The sequence below is a fragment of the Corythoichthys intestinalis genome, chromosome 6, assembly GCF_030265065.1.
Source record: "Corythoichthys intestinalis isolate RoL2023-P3 chromosome 6, ASM3026506v1, whole genome shotgun sequence".
Taxonomy (NCBI): Eukaryota; Metazoa; Chordata; class Actinopteri; order Syngnathiformes; family Syngnathidae; genus Corythoichthys; species Corythoichthys intestinalis.
This window is the reverse complement of record NC_080400.1, coordinates 53,587,941-53,608,049: the sequence shown is the minus strand read 5'-3', so window position 1 is coordinate 53,608,049 and position 20,109 is coordinate 53,587,941. Positions and strand designations below refer to the sequence as shown.

Here is a 20,109-nt window from a genome sequence, read left to right as displayed (position 1 = left end):
CCTTATTTGATCTGTTTTAAAAAAAAAAAAGTCAGACTTGCTGCAACACTGCAAGATAGTGGGAGTTGAATATTTTTTACCTGTACATTATCATACTGAATGCATACTGTACATCGATGTACTGAAGTACTTTTTCTGTTTGTGCAGAAACTTTATTGGGACTATTTCACTTTTCATATGCTATATGATGCAGGGACACAAAAAGTAAACACAAAGTTCTTAGGTTGTAATGTAATATTTGAATTGTAGTAATTGACGTGTGTTTGGCAGAAGCACAAAGGACACGCACACACTGGGGCTATGATGATGCAACTCCTTACCCGTAACTTAAGTTCACTGATCTAAAGGACAGAAATGGAGGAAACAAAAACACACACACACATATAATGAAAAACGTACGTATGATAACAACACGCTCAAAGCAATTGTTTGATACTTTGAATGATGATTTAAAAAAGGGGTGAAAATGAGAGATAGAATGAAGAACGGAAGGCAAAATAACGTAATTCCATAAAATTGCATTCTGATACAGGCAGGCTAATTCATGACCACAGAGACCAGTAATAGAAAAGTAAAGTAGTAAAGTAAAAACCAAGAAAAAAATGAGAATAGCAATTAGTTTACCTGTAATATTACAATTGCGTTCTCCATGGAGAGTTCATCAGACGGCAGCCCTTGACTCTTCCAAATCAACTGTTCACTCTCCAATGACAGGAATGACCTGAAGTCAAACTCTAGACATAGAAACATCCATAAATGACCCCGGAGGACTTAAACGTTTCCCACCCCCCTGACCCCAACTCACTGTCGCCAATTGTTTCATTTGTCTTTAAAATCATGATAAGTACACCTCTGCATAAAATTGTGTCTTTGTTAACGTTAAAGAAAAAAGTACCGTAATTGTCGCACTATTAGGCACACTTGACTATAAGCCGCCACCCGCCAAATGTGACATGAAAACAGCATTTGTTCATAGATAAGCCGCAGCTGTCCACACAGTATTATGGGATATTTACACCGGTAACACTTTCTTTGACAACGGCATCATTTGGCAATCACTGCTCCCTTTGGAGAGACAGTCAACCTCTGCTGCCACCTGCTGTCAACACTGTAGTTGTCCAACCTGCCTCCCAGCATGCATTGCAGTGCTACAAAAATTGATAACAATCAAAATTCATGTTCTGTGCTAATTATTTCTTCAGTTACTCTTACAGTTGTTTCATTAATTGCTAGTTATGGTATTTGGTAACACTTTATCTGACAGTGGCGCAATAAGACTGTCATTAGACAATCATAATTATGACATGACACTGTCATAAGCATCAATGACGGCTTGTAACAGATGTCATTAAGTGTTATCTGGGAAAATATCACTTTTGAATAGATGTAAAAGATCCGAGCTGGATATAAATGGAGTTAGTGAAATAATTTGCCAGATGACACTAATTGACATCTGTCATAAGCATTGAGTAATGCCTATGATCGTGTCATGTCATTATTATAATGGTCTTATGACAGTCTTATGAAGCAGCTGTCAAATAAAGTGTTACTGAATACCACAACCAGCTAATAATGAAACAACTGGAACAGTAACTGAATAAATAATTAGCACAAAACATGAATTTTGATTGTTATTTAGACCTGTGGCGCTGCGATGCATGCTAGGAGGCATGTGTTACCTGTTTACCTAAATAAATAGACAAATAAGCTGCACTGGACTACAAGCCGCAGGATTCAAAATGAAAGAAAAAAGTATTGGCTTATATTACTTATATTGGGGTAATATAGATCAATTTATAATAAAGCATAACTTTATTATACTAACTTTATATTAATTTTTTAAATTAAAAAAAAAAAAAAAATTCAGTTAGCTCCAATGCTATGGTGTAGGGTTATTTTGTAATGTGCAACTTGGCATGCCACCTTAAATGATGCTAACAGTGCTCGCTCGTTTACTGGTGTAACACAATGCAGGGTGATAGCTGGCAATATTTTTGCTGAAAAAAATCAAGTGGCTTATCAATATGATTAGAGTCTAATGTCTTTAAGTGATGCCTAAATTGATTTGGCTTCATGCTGTCCTCTGCCAACATTTTTAGACAAAGGAAACATTCTGTTCTTTCCTAGTCTCCTACTGTATTAAAAGTTAAGCCAAACGCTACATCATATTTCCTTGTCTTAGCTGTTCATATCTCCTGCTATTTGCTGTGTGCTCTTGTTTGGTTAAAAATACTGCACACCTTCTGAAAATGAGTGTGCCACTGCCACTCACTGAGTGGATGTGTAATTACACACTATCTAGTTCGGCAAAAAAAGTATGTTCCCCGAGGTCACATGCGCCTCCCCGGCATTGCTTTTAACCCCCCTAGGGAGGGCGCACCCCACTATTTGAGAAAGACTGCTCTATTGTGAAAAAAAACAATATATTTTACATATTGCAGCTGTTTATAACCACTGATGTGCCATATATCAAAAGTTACTTGTTGAAGACTTAAGTCTTCAACAACAACAACAAAAAACTGCAAGAATTAGACGAGATCCCAGCTTTTTTCAAATAGACGAGATCCCAGCTTTTTTCAAACATACAGTATACGTTTTGTAGCACTTTTGTTTGGTGATGTGCCTTTCATGTTTGTGTGCGTTCCTTAGTTCCTTTTTTTTTCATTCAGCACCTGATTGAACTGGATGGGCGTGGCCATGCGATACACCTGTGGCGCTTTAGGAACGCTTAATATTTAAGGAAGCCTATCAGCATCTGCAAGTGTTGGATGATTGCTTGCTACTTGCCTTGCTTTCCGCTGTGTGTGCCTCATCTTCGTGCTTCCTGATTTTTCTACAGTTGTGTTGTAGTTTCAACTTTTTTTACTTTTGTGCTCTTTTGGACTTCGTGGTCAGATTTTCGTACTTTATTATATTTGCGTTTTCTGGCGTGCTCCCTTAGTTGTACTTTGTTATACTCGCGTTTTTCTGCCAGCTGCCTTAGTTGTACTTTGTTATACTCACATTTTTTGGCGTGCTCCCTTTGTTGCACTTATTAAATACAAACATTCACTACTCCTGGTCTCTGGGTCTGTGATTGGGATCCACATCAACAGCTTGACATTCATAACAGTGCCATGTCTTTCTAATGTAAAATAGGTGCGCTGGGAAATATTGAATATGGACAAAACCTTAGAAATGCCTCATTGATCAGAGCATAACTAGGCACCTCAGTTGCCTGGAGCTTTATGAATACATCTTCAGTAATTTTTCTGTCATAAAAATGACCTGCCTCAATGCACAAAGAAATTCAATTTTGCCAAAAGAATGAAGATCTTTAAAAGTTTTTGTTTTCAGGTCATGTAGCCGGAATGGTCAAGTGTACTAATACTTTTTCGTCTCGTTTTCTAATGTTGATTGTCAAAAGCACATTTACTTTGAAGTCCAGATCGAGCCATCCAGGTTTCCAGACAATTTCTACGACGATCTTCAGGTGCTGCAGACAAATATGTGATGAAGGCTGCAGCAAGCATGGCCCTCACAGGGAGTGTATCTAACTCGTTCTTTATCTCCAACATCTAGTGAGCAGAAAAAGAAGGGAAAAAATGGGAACAATAATATTAATAAACTAATGTAATGAATGTGCATGACTCAGCAATATTTAAAAATACAATTTAAATTTCTCATGGTAATCTAATACTTTGATTAAAGTTTGTATCATCATGTTCTAATAATAAAGCCTTAAATGCTGGCTAAAGTGCTATTTTTACACAATTACGTGGCTGGTCAACTTTATGTAATATGCATATATAGCTTGCTGATGTTCCCTGAAGCGTGACAATATAATTAAAATGCATTACAGTATCTTGAAGCTAACCAAAGCTGCCATTTTGTGTTAAAAGTGTCAAGAATTGATGTAAGTGCAAACTTGCATTATACACTATATGTGTGCGTCAGGGTAAATGAAATGCAAGTAGACAGTAAAGTGATTCTCTAGAGGAAATGATGAAGAATGCTGGAAGTGAGAGTGTGATTGAATGTGTGTGTTTGTGTGTCAGGAGGAGATTGAGTGTTTTAATTAACACAAGGACAAATGCTGTGGAAAGAAGTTAAATAGCCAAATAAGTGACCCGAGACTTCAAGGCCCCATCCCTTTGTCAACACAGAGCATTTTGTGCTTCAATTTTACAATAAAACGGTCATTATACCAATAGTAGAAGCAATACTTCACGCAACCTGTGTATTCCACCGCTTGTGTTCTCCATCCAGTTGGGAAATCAGTTGCTGGGCAGCATTGATTGTGTCTTGAGCTTTTGCCACCTCAGCCTCCAGCTTGGCTGCCTCTGCAGTGTGGCACTGAAACCTGCCAGAAAGGATGACACCAGGTCTTTTAAGTCCTTAAATGCAATTGCAATGTAATAAAAGTATGCCAAAATATTTGGAACAAAAACGGATGTTTGGCAATGTGTTTATTCTGTGCGGCACTGCACAAATAGTGCATGCAATCATCACATGCATACAAAATTACCGTAATTTTCGGACTGTAACGCACTAATTTTCCCCCTCATTTTGAAACCTGCAGCTTGTAGTCCAGTGCGGATTATTTGTTAATATATTTGGGTTAATACGTAACACTTTATTTGACAGAGGAATCAAAAGACTGTCATAATTATGGCATGACCAACGTTACTTTTAATTTTCTTCCATCTGAGCAGACACACAAGGTCCCTGACCACACTGTGAGCAACATCAGATGTGTACGCTGTGGCCACACCAGTATCACGCCTGTTGAAAACATTGGATCATAGCAAGTTCCATGGCTTATTGAAAGAATTAATTACAGCAGGAATTTTTATGAGTTGACTTTTAATATAACTGATTTGGCCGACTTAAAATGAAAAAGACAAAAACCTCATTATTCATGAGATGCGTACTATGTTATATGTGAAAGTCCTGCTTTAATAGGAATAGGAATTTTTATAGGAAAAGTCCTGCTCTGGCCTGGGTAAGGTCCAGTTGTGGCATGGGTAAGTTAATAAATAAATCATAATGAACAACCACAATGGGAGTATATCAAACTTCCATATTAAAGCTGTTCAGACAATCAGAACACTGAAGATTCTATTACTCCGTGTCTAAGCATCCGTACAGGACAGGTTTAAAAAAAATAAAATAAAAAAAAAAATAAATTAAAAAAAAAAAAAAAAAAAAAAACTTAACCATTCCATCTTAAAAGAACCACATTTCTGTTTTACTTTGGCTTGATGAGATTAGTATCGCTGTCCATCGCTTTCGCATTTGCATCTCTAAATTGGAGCGTTTGGGCAGGGCACATATGCACAACACTGTCACTGCTATGACTGGCTGCGTAGCGTAACGAAATGAACTGTATCGTATTGTTGGCTAGACAGCTGTTGCTCATTGAGTTATGTTGCAAAATAGTACAGAAAACATTTTTATTGGTCTAATTAATTATATAATATTACTTCACATATTAGATATTAGTTAATACTTTAACGCTTGCAAAAACTGGCAGCAGAATGTTGCTTCCGTAAATCAGCAGAGGAGTCTTACGGACTTTTCACTCTTTATTTTTCTCCGCACCCACCCAGATACAAATACACATCACAACTATATATAACCATGGTATAGTAATTCACCAATGGGAACGCCACACTGCCGTATCGAATGCACCAATAGAAGTGTCGTGTTGCCATATCGAACGCATTAATAGGAGTGTCGCGTTGCGGTATCGAATGCACCAATAGTGTCACGCTGACACATCACTGCGGCGCCCACAGTAGTTCTTGTGACGCTACAATACGTTTCTGTTTAATTTTATTTTGTCCGCTGCATACATTTTCTTGTGTGCTGAGTATATGCAAGCAGTGTGCAATTGCCCACTCGTGCAGCTTAGAGGGAACATTGGACATGACACTGTCATGGGCATTAATAAATACTTATGACAGATGTCATTAAGTGTCATTCAGCAAATTTTGTCACAAACTCCATTTATGTCCAGCTCGGATCGTTTACATCAATTCAAAAGTGAGAAAATTTGCCGAATGACACTAAATGACATCTGTCATGATCATTCATTCGTACTCATGTCATAATTGTGACGGTTTTATGACAGTCTTATGACGCCACTGTCAAATAAAGTGGTATTGGTTAATATATTTTGGTGTAAATATCCCATAATGCAGTGATGACATCTGCGGTTTATAATCCGGTGTGGCTTTTCTATGAACAATTTTTTTTTTTGTTTCATGTCAAATTTGGTGGGTGGCAGCTTATAGTCGGGTGCTTGTAATTAAAAAAAAAATATGGTAATTTACTTTTCATAATTTGCAAATATCATTGGAACTGGAGATGAACGAATTACCGTAATTTTCGGACTACAAGCTGCCCCCCCCCATTTGAATCCTGCATTTTATCGTCCAGTGTTGCTTATTTGTTGATTCATTTGGATTAATAGGTAACATTATGACGTCATAAGACTGCCATAAGACCGCCATAATTATGACATGGCACTGTCATGGACATTAATGAATGCTTATGACAGATGTCAATAGGTGTCATCTGGCAAATTTGGTCACTAACTCCATTTATGTCCAGCTCGGTTCTCTTACATTTATTCAAAAGTGAGATCATTTGCCGGATGACACTTAAATGACATCTATCATAAGCACTGAGTAATGCTCATGACAGGGTCATTTCATAATTATGACGGTTTTTGACAGTCTTATGACGCCGCTGTCAAATAAAATGTTTCAGGTTAATATCTGCGGCTTATGGTCCGGTTTGGCTTATCTATGAACAAATGCCGTTTTCGTGTCAAATTTGGTGGGTGGAGTCTTATAGTCAGGTGTGCCATATAGTCCGAAAATTATGTTACATGTAATTTGGCTGCTTTTTTATTATGTGAACTATGTCTAAAAATGTCTAGTCTGCTCTATTCTTTTCCTGTTCGCCTCTTCATCAAACAGAAATGTTCTTGTTTTGGATTTTAATTTTGCATATTGTTATTTTTTCTTTTTTTTAGAAGATTAAACAATTTGAAAGAAAAGTTGCAAATGTACATTTACTATTAATGACAGTTAATGGTGCTGACTAATAACTAACACGTGGCCATATTTATTTAGGATGAGGCAAGGACAAATCTATCCACCCATTCTCTGTTCTGCTTATCATTTTGACCAAATATATTTTGTGCGTTTGCAATCTCACAGCGAAATCAAGAGGAAGGCACATTTATGTTGTTGGGAAGCACATTCTAAATATACCGAATGCAAAAAAAAGAGAATTGGTAAGTCATTTTGATATATGAAGTATTTTATTGACCTTTAACCTGATTGTAATAATCACGGTTCAGTACATTTTAAGAGAGGGGGGAATAGATCTGCCCTTCAGGCAGCCCTGATTGTTTATATCCTTGATGACAATAATGGGCAGTGACAGTAAACAGAAAGTAACAACAAATTCGTTCAAGGATGGCAGGCTGATGTGTAGAATGGAAATCTTGCAATGTGATGACTGAACCTTGAGGAACATGCTAAACAGCCAGTTGCTCCTGATGTCGTCAAAGTCAATTTCCTCAAGGTGAGATTGCAAAAATTATATGGCGTATTATGGCAACCGCAGTAGCTCGGTTAGCTTCTGCAAATAACTTGCAATGCAATGACATTTTTTTATTGGTAGTTTGATTTAAAATGATCAAATTAAAGTCTTCTGACTTTGGTTGGCTAGATTGGTTGAGCTAAATCTCAACAACAACAAGAATCTACATTTGTATGTTTTTTTCTGTTTTTTTATGTGCCTGCTATGTAATCTCATTTTCAGGTCCTATGAGGTTGAAGTCAGAAATTGTATGTTCTTTCTTCCACACTAAATCTAAACAGGAATTTAATTTACTTTAATGCTATAACAGAAAGGTTTCTTCTCCAAATGCTTAGCTAAGTATGAAGAATCAAACAGGCTGTTATGAACCCACACACACACACACACACACACACACACACACACACACACACACACACACACACACACACACACACACACACACACACACACACACACACACACACACACACACACACACAATCCAGCTTAAACATTTGGCCATGTTCTTAAGCAACTCTAAGTAAAACATAAGCTATAATGAAATTCAGTTTGAAAATTCATAATTGAAAGGAGGTTCATACTTCTCTTTGAGTTCAATAACCCTGTCTCCAACAGAGTTGAGTAGGCTCTCAAGCTTGTTCTTTCGAGTTTCCGTTTTCCTCAGGTTGCTGGACAGGCACAATAAATCATGTTATCGATATTAAGCAAGTCAAACAGCTAAAAAAAAAATATATATATATATATATAGAAAATCTTATTTAGATTGTAGTCGTTTTTCATACTGTGAAATAATTTTGGGGGAAAAACACGTTCCTTGTAACATTAACGATTACATAAGTTTTCAGCAGAGGTGGGTAGTAAGGAGTTTGCTTGAGTAAGTTTTTCAGAAAAATATACTTCTTAGATTAGTTTTACCACACAATATTTTTTTTTTACTTTTTCTTTAGTAGATTTGTGAAGAAGAAACACTAATCTTACTCCGCTACTTTGGGCTACACTAGTCGTTACATTTTTCCTTTATTGTACATATTGACTTTATATTTGCCAGAGATGCCAACAGTAGCTCTACCAGTTTCACCAATGAGATGTCACAACTGACTCCATTATACCATTCAGAGGTAAAAATGTTTTTTCTCCACTAGAGGGCACTTATGCTCTTTTGACATGTAATGGTACATAGTGTTCTGGTCTGATTTAGATGATTTTTATGTCATCTTTTTTGCATAATAATTTTATGTAATAGGCTCAGCCAGGGATCCGCAACCACCGGGCCGGCTGTGGCGAATATTTGCTACCGGGCTGCAGAGAAATAATAAATACGGTGGTACCTCTACATACGAAGTTAGTTCGTTCCAGGACCTTGATTGTAAGTCGAAATGATCATCTGTCGAGCAGGATTTTCCCATAAGAATACATTATAATTCCATTAATTCATTCCACAGCCCGAAAACCTACACTAAATTCTTAATGAATACTGAGGTGACTATTGCAAATAGCAATTACAAAGAGCAAAACAAAGAAATTAGGAATACAAATCAGAATATAAAAATAATAATTTCTGTATTAATGTAACGAATCGGGTTTGTAATAGGGGGGATGTGTTTTGTATACTGTACCTGAACACACCATGTTGCTGACGTTACAGTGAGATTTTAGTTTCACTTTTAATGTCCTTTTGTTTTTGGCGTATGCTGCGGGGGACAGTAGCCGTGTTTTGTTGCACAAGTTCTGAAATAAATGATTAAAAACCTGAAGAAGCTGGCAACTTCCTTGCCGATGTAACCACAATTATAATTCTCACCTAACTTAACTTCTAAAGACTGGCAAACGGAGATGGGAGGAGGATCGTGAAATAGGAGACATTCTACGGCATTAATGTCGAGCCAGTTCACGGACGCGCACATTTCCATCTTGATTTCAATGGTAAGCCTCACCTTTTTCCTTTTTTTCACCACCTGCACTAACATTGTTGGAACCCATGTTGATTTCTCACAAGAAAATCTGCCGTGCGTCCGTCTTGCGGGAAAACAAAGAAACAGCGGCGCTGTCATAAATCATCGTATCTCGAGCATGTCGTCGGATGTCCAAACAAATGGTGAATCAAATTTTACATTGGATGTCGAAAAGATCGTGTGTCAAAGCGATCGAATGACGAGGTACCACTGTAATTCGTTAACGACCGCAATCTGGCCTGTGCTACTTGACTAATGCGAGGAGAGATTTACGTACGTCGCCATTTAGTGGTTGGCTGCCATTACTGGGGTGTTTGCACACCTATAGCTGCTGTTGGCTGTGTGTGGTGACGTCTTTGGACAGCTTTTTTTTTGGGAAAAAAAGGCCACCTGTTGAGCCAGAAGAGGATCTTACAACCAAGTCCATTCTGCATAATATGTGGCAATAAGCTAGTAGGCTGGAGACCACCGGGCTATAATAACAGTTCAAATAGATGAAGTTGTGCCAAGAAAAAATATTATAAAATATATATACAGTATATAAAAATATATAAAATTATTTATTTATTTATTTTAAATCAGACATTGAAAGCTGTTCCTCACAATGTTACTCATTACTTGGGTATTCTTTTCAACAAATACTTTTTTACTTGTACTTGAGTACATTTTTGGATGACGACTTTTACTTGAGTAATATTATTTATAAGTAATGCTACTCTTACTTGAGTAAAGGTTTTGGCTATTCTACCCACCTCTGGTTGTCAGACATAATGTCCCGCGAAAGAAACCATATATACTATGTGGCCCCCGACATAGTTAAGTTTGACAACTCTGTAATAGATCATTCAAAAGCTTCAAAATTGCCATGCTGAATAGACGATTAGTAGCCAAAGTGTTTGTTGGCAACCTTGACATGAGCGGGAAAAAAATCTTGCTCTTGCTTTTCATTTTACCAGCATTCCATTGGTACTTAGAACTACTTCAAATACACAATTTGAATATACAAAATGTTGTCATTTCAATTTGTTTCAGGTTTGATACATCACATTGCCCTTGATAAAACTATCCATTTGCATATATTCCTCCAACAAGACACACACTTTGCATTTGACAGACGCAATTTATATGCATGATCGAGTGCGTTTGGTTTTGCTCGCGCAAACCAGTCTCCAAGTGTCCTGATTACTTAGTAGAAGAATGTCTGCTGCGTTAAAGGTCTAAACCTCCCATATGCAATTGTTGATAGTATGACCATGTGTGTGTGTGTGATCTCACTCCATTAGTCCAGCCTGCTCCCGCTCAAGCGGCTCAATTCTCTGTAGGACAAGAGAGTACTGGACATTTGCTTTGACCCAGGCCGCCAGAGGTGCAGCAGCTGCACTTGCACGTTTTGCATTCTGACCATGAACACAGGATCCCATGTTAAAAACAGTGTATCTGTTTATCAGAGCCATAAATGTACAGGTATTAGTAAATAGGGGCCAACTGACCTTGGGGTCAAAGGAAGCCTTATTCCTATGAAGCAGGTCTTCCACACTCTGGCGAATCTCAGGGGTGATGTGTCTGGCCTCGAATGTTGCTATGTCCTCCCTCACACCGCGTTTAGCCAGGAAGCTAATGAGTTGGATGTGGATATAGTGAGAAAATGTTATACATTTGAAAACAGATGGGAAAAACACCACTAGAAAGAACAATTTGATCAACCTATGCAAAAACCAGTAAGTTTCTATTTTTATACAACAGTGTCAACAAAATTTGAAGTGCTTATGTTTTAACTTGCATTATATTATGTGATCCAATCAAAAAACTGTTTATGAGGCATGTTGTGTATTTGACTATTTAGCTTGTTGAGTCACGTTGAGTAAATGTATTTTGAAAATTGTGTAACTAAAAGCTGGTAAATTCAGATTTTTAGGATTTTTTTTTACTGAATAGTTGCTGTGTGTTTTATTGGAAAAAGTAAACAAATGTTTTTGTTAAAATGAAGATGATTTTACTTTTAGGTCATATAACTGCACTTGCCATAAATGGAATAAAAGATAAACTAACTGCACTTGCCATAAATGGAAAAAAAGATGAAAAGCTCATCCATGTGATCGGTATCATGACTGGCAGAGATAGCATGAAACCCCGATAGGAGACTTCCCCGAATATATGAAAAAAAAAACTTTTTTAATTAAACTCTGGTGTCCCCTTAGGCCCAGGGACTATTTTATTACACAGGATTTGTACTACCTTTATTGGTTTAATTAGTCCCAGAAGTTGATAATGTTATTTTAGTTCAATCGTCCCCTCTGTGTGCATCATTACAGATTTTTCTCATGTGTCTACCTCAGCTCACCTCTTCATGCTAACCCAGGAGGTGTCGAAGGTACCCATCAGTCTCAGAACCCCCTCCAGGATGTCCCTGATAACATCAGGTGGCATACGGAGAGAGCGGATCTCAGACAGTGCTTCAGGCTTGATGTTTCCCACTGCTTGTTTCGCCTCATCCACCAAAGGCTTTTGTATGAAAATAAAGCAGATATATGTGAATGTGCCTAAGCTACAGTGGACGGCACCTTAACCCGATAACCTACCTTTACTTCTTTTAGTTCATCATCAATGTTGGCTTTACGTTCTTCTATCTTTGACATTTCTTGAGACATTCTTGCTTGAATCTTTTCCATCTCTGCTTTTTGGTCACTGGCATTCTGGAAGCAAAAATATATTAGCAATTGTTATTTTTGTTCGATAAAAAAGGACCAGAATGCAATCGGCTGCGACAGGCAGACTGTTGAACAGTCGTATGAAATGTAGACTAAAAAATTGTTAGAAAAAGGAGTACATTTATGTCACTGCAATTACACCTCAACCTTGTTCAAGCTAACCTTTTGATTGACTACATTCTTTTGTTGTTGCTGTTTTTGCCTGTTTTTGTTCCATTGAGCTGCTTATACACGAGAATGGTATGTCTGGGTGTATTTCAGAGGAACAATTTTATATATACAGTATGGATCTAGTGCAAGGATCCCAAACTGGCGGACTGCGGTGAGTCGGACCTCGACACCGTTTTGTTCAACAGTAAGCAAATATTATTTCTTACAGAAAGAATTTTGAATAGGCGTGCAAGGGCAGCTATAGCAACTTTAGACTTATTCCCGTGGAAGATGACGCAAGGTTTACCCACGTCATGGGTTTCAGACATTGGGAGATGTAACGAAAATTACCCAGGTTTGACACTTTCATACTTGTCCCGTGTTGGCGAATCGGCGCTCTCTGTGCAGGGACAGCGGGGGGCAGAATTAATTTTTTTTTTTTTTGGTTCGTAATCGGCAACAAAATAAACCACACATTTCCAAAAATGGACAATGGACTGTCTCTTCCTCGGCTCTAAGATCCAGTAGCAATTCCATTTAGTTATGTTTCCAGTTTAATTTTGCTATATTTCCAGTTTACAATGTTGATAACTGCGATGTTTGTTTACTGCTTTTTGTCTTACTGCGAAGATAGAGAAAATGACGATCGGCCCGCCATGAAATTTACGTCATCAGCCTTCGCGCTGTGACCTGAAAATGAAATCGCTGCTTTCACACATGCCGCGTCCAGAGTAAATCCCGAACATTTTACTAGGACACGGCCCGGTTAATGTTCGTGTCAGTCGACCAGGAAAATTTCTTTCAGACATAAGGGCTACCCGTTTAAATCCCGGGATTGAACCGGAGTTCATCGTATTTCCAAAATGGGCCTATGTCTGCGCCATGGTCTTTTGTGTGGCAGTCTAGATGGGCTCCAAGCTGGTCACAACTGTTGTACTCTTGTTTTCACATTAAATGCAGTGAGAATCTTGACTGAATTAGGGCATTGTCTTTAATGAGACAACAGTATCCTCTAAGATGAGTGGAGTTAAGTTTATGCGTTCATTTTGCTAACAGCAAGTTCTACAAGGCCAGTGTGTCTTATATGAACAGAGTCAGTACTTATTAAATGGAAAATAAGTAAACCGAAAGGACAGTATAAGCGTACATCACGTCGCAACACGGGTGATGATGTAGTAGCTCACAACGGGTTTACGAATGCACACTGCAACTCGAGAGCGCAGTGGATTCTGGGCATCCTCGGCCCACAAGGCCTAGCGCAGGAGCGGCTGTCCACCCAGGGAGACCGACAGCCCCCCAACAAACTGATGCAAGCAGTATACCGACCAATGCTGGGCCTAAGCAGAACACTGGGCAAACAAGTACAAAGATAGGGGCAAGAAAGCTAGAGGAAACCATCACAGAACGGAGGGGGAGGTATACCGCTACTGCAGCCATAATCCCGCAGGTGGAGAACCCACACCATGAGCGATGATGCCAAAAGAAAGGTGGGACCCACCTACCACCTTATTATTATGGTTCCAATGTTACCAACTGATTGATTACATTCCCTTCCAGCCCAATTGATTTGGAAGCCCCCTTATCAGAGCTGCAGCTATTGATTATTTAGGTAATGGATTAATCTATCGATTGGTTCGTTTGAACAATCGAGTAATCGGATTACAAATATTTAATGCATTGCAGAATACATTTTAGGAGACATAAAACCAAGGAGAAAGTGTTTATGCTTGCAATAACACTTATTTTGAGTTGCCAAGATTGCCTTTTCAAAAGAAAATTAAATGTGAATATAAAATAAAATACTTGAGTGTTTCTTCAAACGATGTAGAACTGAACTTTCATTTCACAAGAGCAATAAATGCATTTGAAAATAAATCAAAATACCTGAGCTTAGCCTAAAAAATAACTAAATGCGAATGTAAGTACACAGAAAGTACGATTGTCTAACTTGCATAGCAAATGTCCGCTAGCTTAAATGCTATAAAAGGCAAACTTCTTTTGTTTTTGTTTTTTTAGAACGCTCTTAACAAATCGTTCAAACACATATTCCTACAAAAACAGCTAAATACACTTCTAAACTAAATAACAAATGCATAAACAAACATGTTAACTCAAACAAAAACTTACCTTATGTTGGTTTTAGCAGGGATATACTGCCACTGGAGGGCAGTATATCCACCAAAATCAATAAAACTAAAGCAAACACTTTAAAAACAAACCATTACAACGCCACTCTAATTAAAGGAATCTTAGAAGCAGCAAAATTTGATTTGAAGTTTTTTTTTCCTAATCAAATTACACAAGTTAATCCATTAACAATTGCAACACTACTAATATTTTTTTCCTTTCAAAAAATTAATTTTCCCTATATAGGCTCTACTGTATTCATGCTTCATTCTTTGCCAAACATCTAAAATAAAACCTCAAACTACTTCTAATGTATCCCCTTCGCCATTCGTCATATATTACTAATCAAAAGGATCAAAGTGCTGTTATGCTCCAACTTACACATTTTTTTTTTTTTTGCTCAATCGAAATTACTGGGGAAAAAATGAAGCTTAGAAAGAAGAGTGCTACACAAAAATAAATGTCAGTAAATATGGATTCAGAGCTGGGAACAAGGGGCACCGCTGGGAAATGCAGGAGAAATACAGAGGAGACGAGGAGAAGATGCCTTGTGAATCGTAAAGGACGATGAAGGACATTTTTCAACAAGACCACCCCCCTGCCAGCCACTCAGTGTACAATTTACAAATGACCTAACTGTACAAACTTAATCATATGTTATACCTGCATGGATGTGGTGATTTCCTGCAGGGCAGAATCAGCCTCCTGTTGTTTGGTCTTCAGCAGCACAGTCTGCTCTGCAGCTCGCATCTTTAGCTTGTCAACTAGTGCCTTGGATTCATTAAACTTAGAAACACCGGCCTGCATACACAATTCAGTCATTTCTCCTTTCCATGTTAACAAATTATTTGGGATTATTAGTAGCAACAGAATACTCGAAACACATCATGATAGTGATAGAAAAAATGAAGCCTCCTGAACCACTGGTGTATTGCTTCAGCGAAAGGTTCATTACTCGATGCTTAATTCTCATGACCTATCGCCTGACAACCCATCTACATTTAAAAGTATCAAAGATGAAATCTTCTAATTATTTTAGGAATACCTAAATCCCAATACTTACCCAACACACTGGACATATGTACATACATGTTGCACGTACGTATACATGCAAGCACATCATGTAAAATTAAAGATGGTTGTGTCGTGTCATGTATTTTTTTTGGGGATACAGTTCAATTTTTAGGATGTGGGACTAATGCTGAGCTCAGACAACACTATTGTCAATAAATCAATAAACAAAACCTATTGAAACACTAGCGTGTTTAACTTAAATAAATTATACTAAATAATAAATATATATGTTGAAAAAGTTTTTTTTTTTTTTTTTTTAAATAACATCATTACCACCTGACACCTTGTTTGCCACCAGGTCACGTTGAATGAGGCGGCGCTATTGGAACGGAAAGTAAACAGTTGACAGAGGAGAAGTTAACATGGCGCAAAAACAAATTAATGTTATTTTCTTTACAATAACAGCGAAATTTTCAAAAATTCAATTTGAAGTAACAACTGAAGATGATTATTTTGATAGTTATATAATCGTGCCCGGTGAGGCAAAGTTAGCTGCAGATTTAGAACGTGGAGATGATTCTGGTGAATCACTAGCCCAAGCGGGAGCAATGCACCGCTGACACCTGAGCCCCAAACCCCTTGAGCCCCGGTGCTGGGGTAACCCCTGTCTATTACGGGATTTGACGAGCCTTATCAGTAAGATGTGCGGTTTCCTGGGAAGAGGTTTGGATTCGAAAATTTCGAGCGGTCATTTCAGAGGCATTGGCAGCTTGTATTCTAGCCATACTATTGTTTGTTGTTGCTGTTGAACTGCCTCTGTGCAGAGCGCTGTTGGATATTCGTATGTAATATATGTTAACAGTGGGTGTTAAACCGAGGCTTACGGGACCTTTTAGCTTTCAAATGTGTTTCTGTGTCGTTGCACCTTCTGGCTGCTGGGAATTGACTTACTATACACGGGTACTTTTATTTCCAATACAAAAACTGCAACACACTGCAGGTGAAATAGGACGCTGTCTTTATAGTAGGCTAGTAGTACGTAAATTAACCAGCATGCATGTGTAATGCCATTGTGCATGCTTTGTATGGAGAAGTTGCATTAGCATGACAAATTTGTACTGGAACAGCTGTTTTGGGATGGGAAAAACTATCAAAGATCCTCAGCACCCCCTGCTGTGAGTGACTTACAGCACCCCTGACAAGACCCATCCGACCCAATCATTTTTAAGAGACCAGACTGAAGAACGACATGTCCTCAATCACAACGTTCATTTAATAATAATAATATGCAGAAAATACTCCATGAACACTCGTACTGCCTTTGCTTAGCCACAGTGTCCTTGAGTCGTCCTATTTGTTCATAAGTTAATAAGTTCTTTGTATGCTGCTTGTGAGACATGACTGTGGAACATTAAAGGAGTCTAATTTTTCGTGATGGTGAATTAAAAATTTCAAGTGAAATTATTCACATGCGTTTTCAATGCACTGATTAGAATCAAACAATGAAATTCCAAATTATGTTATTCAGATACCATTTTATATTTCAACTATTCAAGTCAAGTGTTTCAAATTAAAGTTTCGCTTTTCAGATCTAGTTATGAAATTCCAATTCAGTTTCTGACGGCACACATATCAGTCCTTAGTCATGCCCACGTTGCGCACCTCATGTGAAAGTGTAAGATTTTCGTCATACAGCAGAGGCGTTGTTAGGGTCTCTTGGGGTTCCAAGCAAAGACTCCCTGGAGCTTCCACCCCACCCATGAATGTTGCAAAATATGTTTTTTGCACAAATAAATGAACATACAATAAGCAAACAATGTATAAAGCCACATCTAAAGAAAAATGTTGGCAGACAATATTCATAAAATATTTGAATACAAACAAAAAATAATAATAATAGGATAAATAAATAACGTCAAATAAAAATTAACTGAAATTGCCGCTTCAGGTTTACTTTTCATGAAATACGCAGGATCCAATGACAGCGTCAAGTGCCCCCACGAAGGAGTTTTTTTTTTACTGCAGTGTCATTTCAAATGGTCAATTCTTTTTGTTTTTGTGGGCCCCAAGCAACTGCATGGTTTGCCTGTCCGTTAGCACCACCTCTGTGTGTGACATGCTTTGTATGCTCATATCATTTGTTCCTAATTACGGACCAATAGTACGAGTAGTCCCCGGGTTACAAGGTACCCAACTTACATGATTTTGATTTTATGATGCCTCGTCCGCCATTTTGTCTCCAGTCATTTTTTTTTTTTTTTTAAAGTCAGGTAACAGTGTAGAGTATGTGTTTGAGCTCTGTATTTTTCTAAGTGTAACAGCTGTCAAGTTTTCCTGCAAATATTTGTTTCACCAATAAGAAGAGCCGTTGCCTCACTTAGGTTAATTGAAAATGTACATAACGCACAACTTTTATTTTTGCGTGCATCGTTTTTGTTTTCCTGTCGTCATTGTACAATTCTTGGGACTATATTGTTAATAATAATTTGTTTACAAGTTAAATGGTAACATTTTTAAGTTCAATTACAGTGAGCGCACACCAAGTCAGGTCGCTGTTTTCTACTAAGGAATTAAGAGTCCGATGCAGCAAGCAATGGTGTAGCATAAGCGGCTTGACCTCCTTTAAGTTGCTGAAATCAAGCTCTAAATAAACTTCATAAGTCACATCGACTTACCTGTTTGTTCACTCGCAGACCAAAGTGTTCTACGTTATGTCTGTTGTTTAAAAGTAAAACTAGAGTAAACATCAATGAAACAAGAACTATTGTGTCTCCACTTGTGAACAATCTGGCATACTCAGTGTTGCTTTTTAGCCATCCGTTAGCATTGATGTTAAGTACAGTTAGTGATTTTTTACTTTGTTTTATTAATATGACGTCTAATACATGTTTTTGGATAGTTATTTTGCAATTCAGGGGGCATTTAGTGGTACTAAAAGGGTTAATTGCGACTTCCATGTAAATTTGGTTTATGTCACTGGCGTAGGAACGGAACTTGTTCGTAACCTGGGGACTGCCTTTATTACTTGCTCTCATTGTTTTTTACTGTGAGTGCGATGTTGGCCGTGTGTGACACTATTATGTTGAACAAACTGACTGCCTTGACTGACAAACTGAAATAATATATAATAGGTAAGTTAACTCAATACTTTTTACAAAATTGCAGACACATCAACAGATTCCTAGCAAACACCTTAACTCTGAACAATTTGTGCACCAAATAGATTCAAATCCTTAAGTATGTCAAAGAGACGATTCAAATATAACCTTCATTGTAGCTGATCAAGTGACCGTCCCTGCTTTGACATGCGCTGAACAAAATATAGCTTCACTTATCACTGGCAACGCAATATCTTCCTTGCTAATACATGCCTTGAAGCCCTGTGTCATTTGGTCCATCACTCCACGTCTCTAAGAGTGTAGGCCACACTGCTAAACAAGCATATAGCGACATTGCATTCTTTACCTGCAGATGTTGTTGCCTTGTTGTGAGTTGCATCTGCTTCCTGCTATAAATTGCATTGTAAAGGTGTAGAAAGGCCATATAATGACTGGGTGTTGCACCATGTTTTCGACATGACTCATGGACCATGAGGAACAGACGGCTAACATCTTCCTGCCCAGATTCTGAAAACACATACAGTAAACAATGAAATGGAAAATACTAATGATGATGATGATAATAATATGCTAATGTAAACAGATCATTTTTAGTTTCCAAAATTGTTGGTTACGACTGACAGCTATAAAAGATCACATAATTTAAAACACTGAGTTTGTGTGGGGAAGAAAAGAGAAATGTTATGTAATACTCTCAATGCGCTTTTTAGAGGCGTGAAGGTTGTATGAATCATTGTATTTCCTCTCTGAACACTGAATTAAATTTAAGATGTTTTGCAATTTAAAAGAGAACCAAAAAGGGAAAAAAATGATTCATACCTGTCTTTGCTTTCTTTTTAGATTCATTCTTCTCCCCTTCATTGTTTGCCTTTTCAAGTAAGAGCTCAGGAATCTGACAAAATACAATTTTATGCAAAGTCATGCATATGTCAATCATTTCCAGTCATACATAGCACTTGATCTATCCTTTAAAACAATTGTATGTTATACAGTGGTACCTCTACATACGTATTTAATTCGTTCCAGGACCTGGTTTATATGTCGAAATGGTCGTATGTCGAGCAGGATTTTTTCCATAAGAATACATTATAATTCGATTAATTTGTTCCACAGCCGATAAACCTACGCCAAATCCTTAATAAATACTGCAGGTACAATTACAAATAGCAATTACACATACCAAAACAAATTCTAAATACAAATCGAAATTATAATAACAATATAGTCACGTAACAAATTGGGTTCTAATGTGGCGGTTGTGTTTTGCATGCTGCTCCTGATTGCACAATGTGAATGACGAGAGGGAGAGAGAGATAGGCGGCAGAGTGTTGGCGTCGGCTACGGCGAACAGTAGCCATGTTGTGTTGTACAAGTTCTGAAATAAATGATTAAAAACTGGCGAATTCCTTGCCGATGTTACAATAATAATAATTAATA

At 37.7% G+C, this 20,109-nt stretch overlaps 1 protein-coding gene across 1 annotated transcript in view; it reads right to left on the bottom strand.

Moving 5' to 3' along the window:
• Window positions 1-20,109, bottom strand: part of dync2h1 (dynein cytoplasmic 2 heavy chain 1) — a 231,897-nt gene that overhangs the window by 95,631 nt on the left and 116,157 nt on the right. Inside the window, exons 57-68 of the mRNA XM_057838672.1 lie at window positions 19,492-19,564; window positions 19,019-19,179; window positions 15,203-15,340; window positions 12,134-12,247; window positions 11,896-12,056; window positions 11,045-11,168; window positions 10,830-10,951; window positions 8,184-8,270; window positions 4,216-4,342; window positions 3,416-3,557; window positions 625-734; window positions 321-341 (exon numbers count right to left, since the gene is read on the bottom strand). Of these exons, the coding sequence (XP_057694655.1) occupies window positions 321-341; window positions 625-734; window positions 3,416-3,557; window positions 4,216-4,342; window positions 8,184-8,270; window positions 10,830-10,951; window positions 11,045-11,168; window positions 11,896-12,056; window positions 12,134-12,247; window positions 15,203-15,340; window positions 19,019-19,179; window positions 19,492-19,564 (1,380 nt within the window). The remainder of the gene's footprint in view (window positions 1-320; window positions 342-624; window positions 735-3,415; window positions 3,558-4,215; window positions 4,343-8,183; window positions 8,271-10,829; window positions 10,952-11,044; window positions 11,169-11,895; window positions 12,057-12,133; window positions 12,248-15,202; window positions 15,341-19,018; window positions 19,180-19,491; window positions 19,565-20,109) is intronic.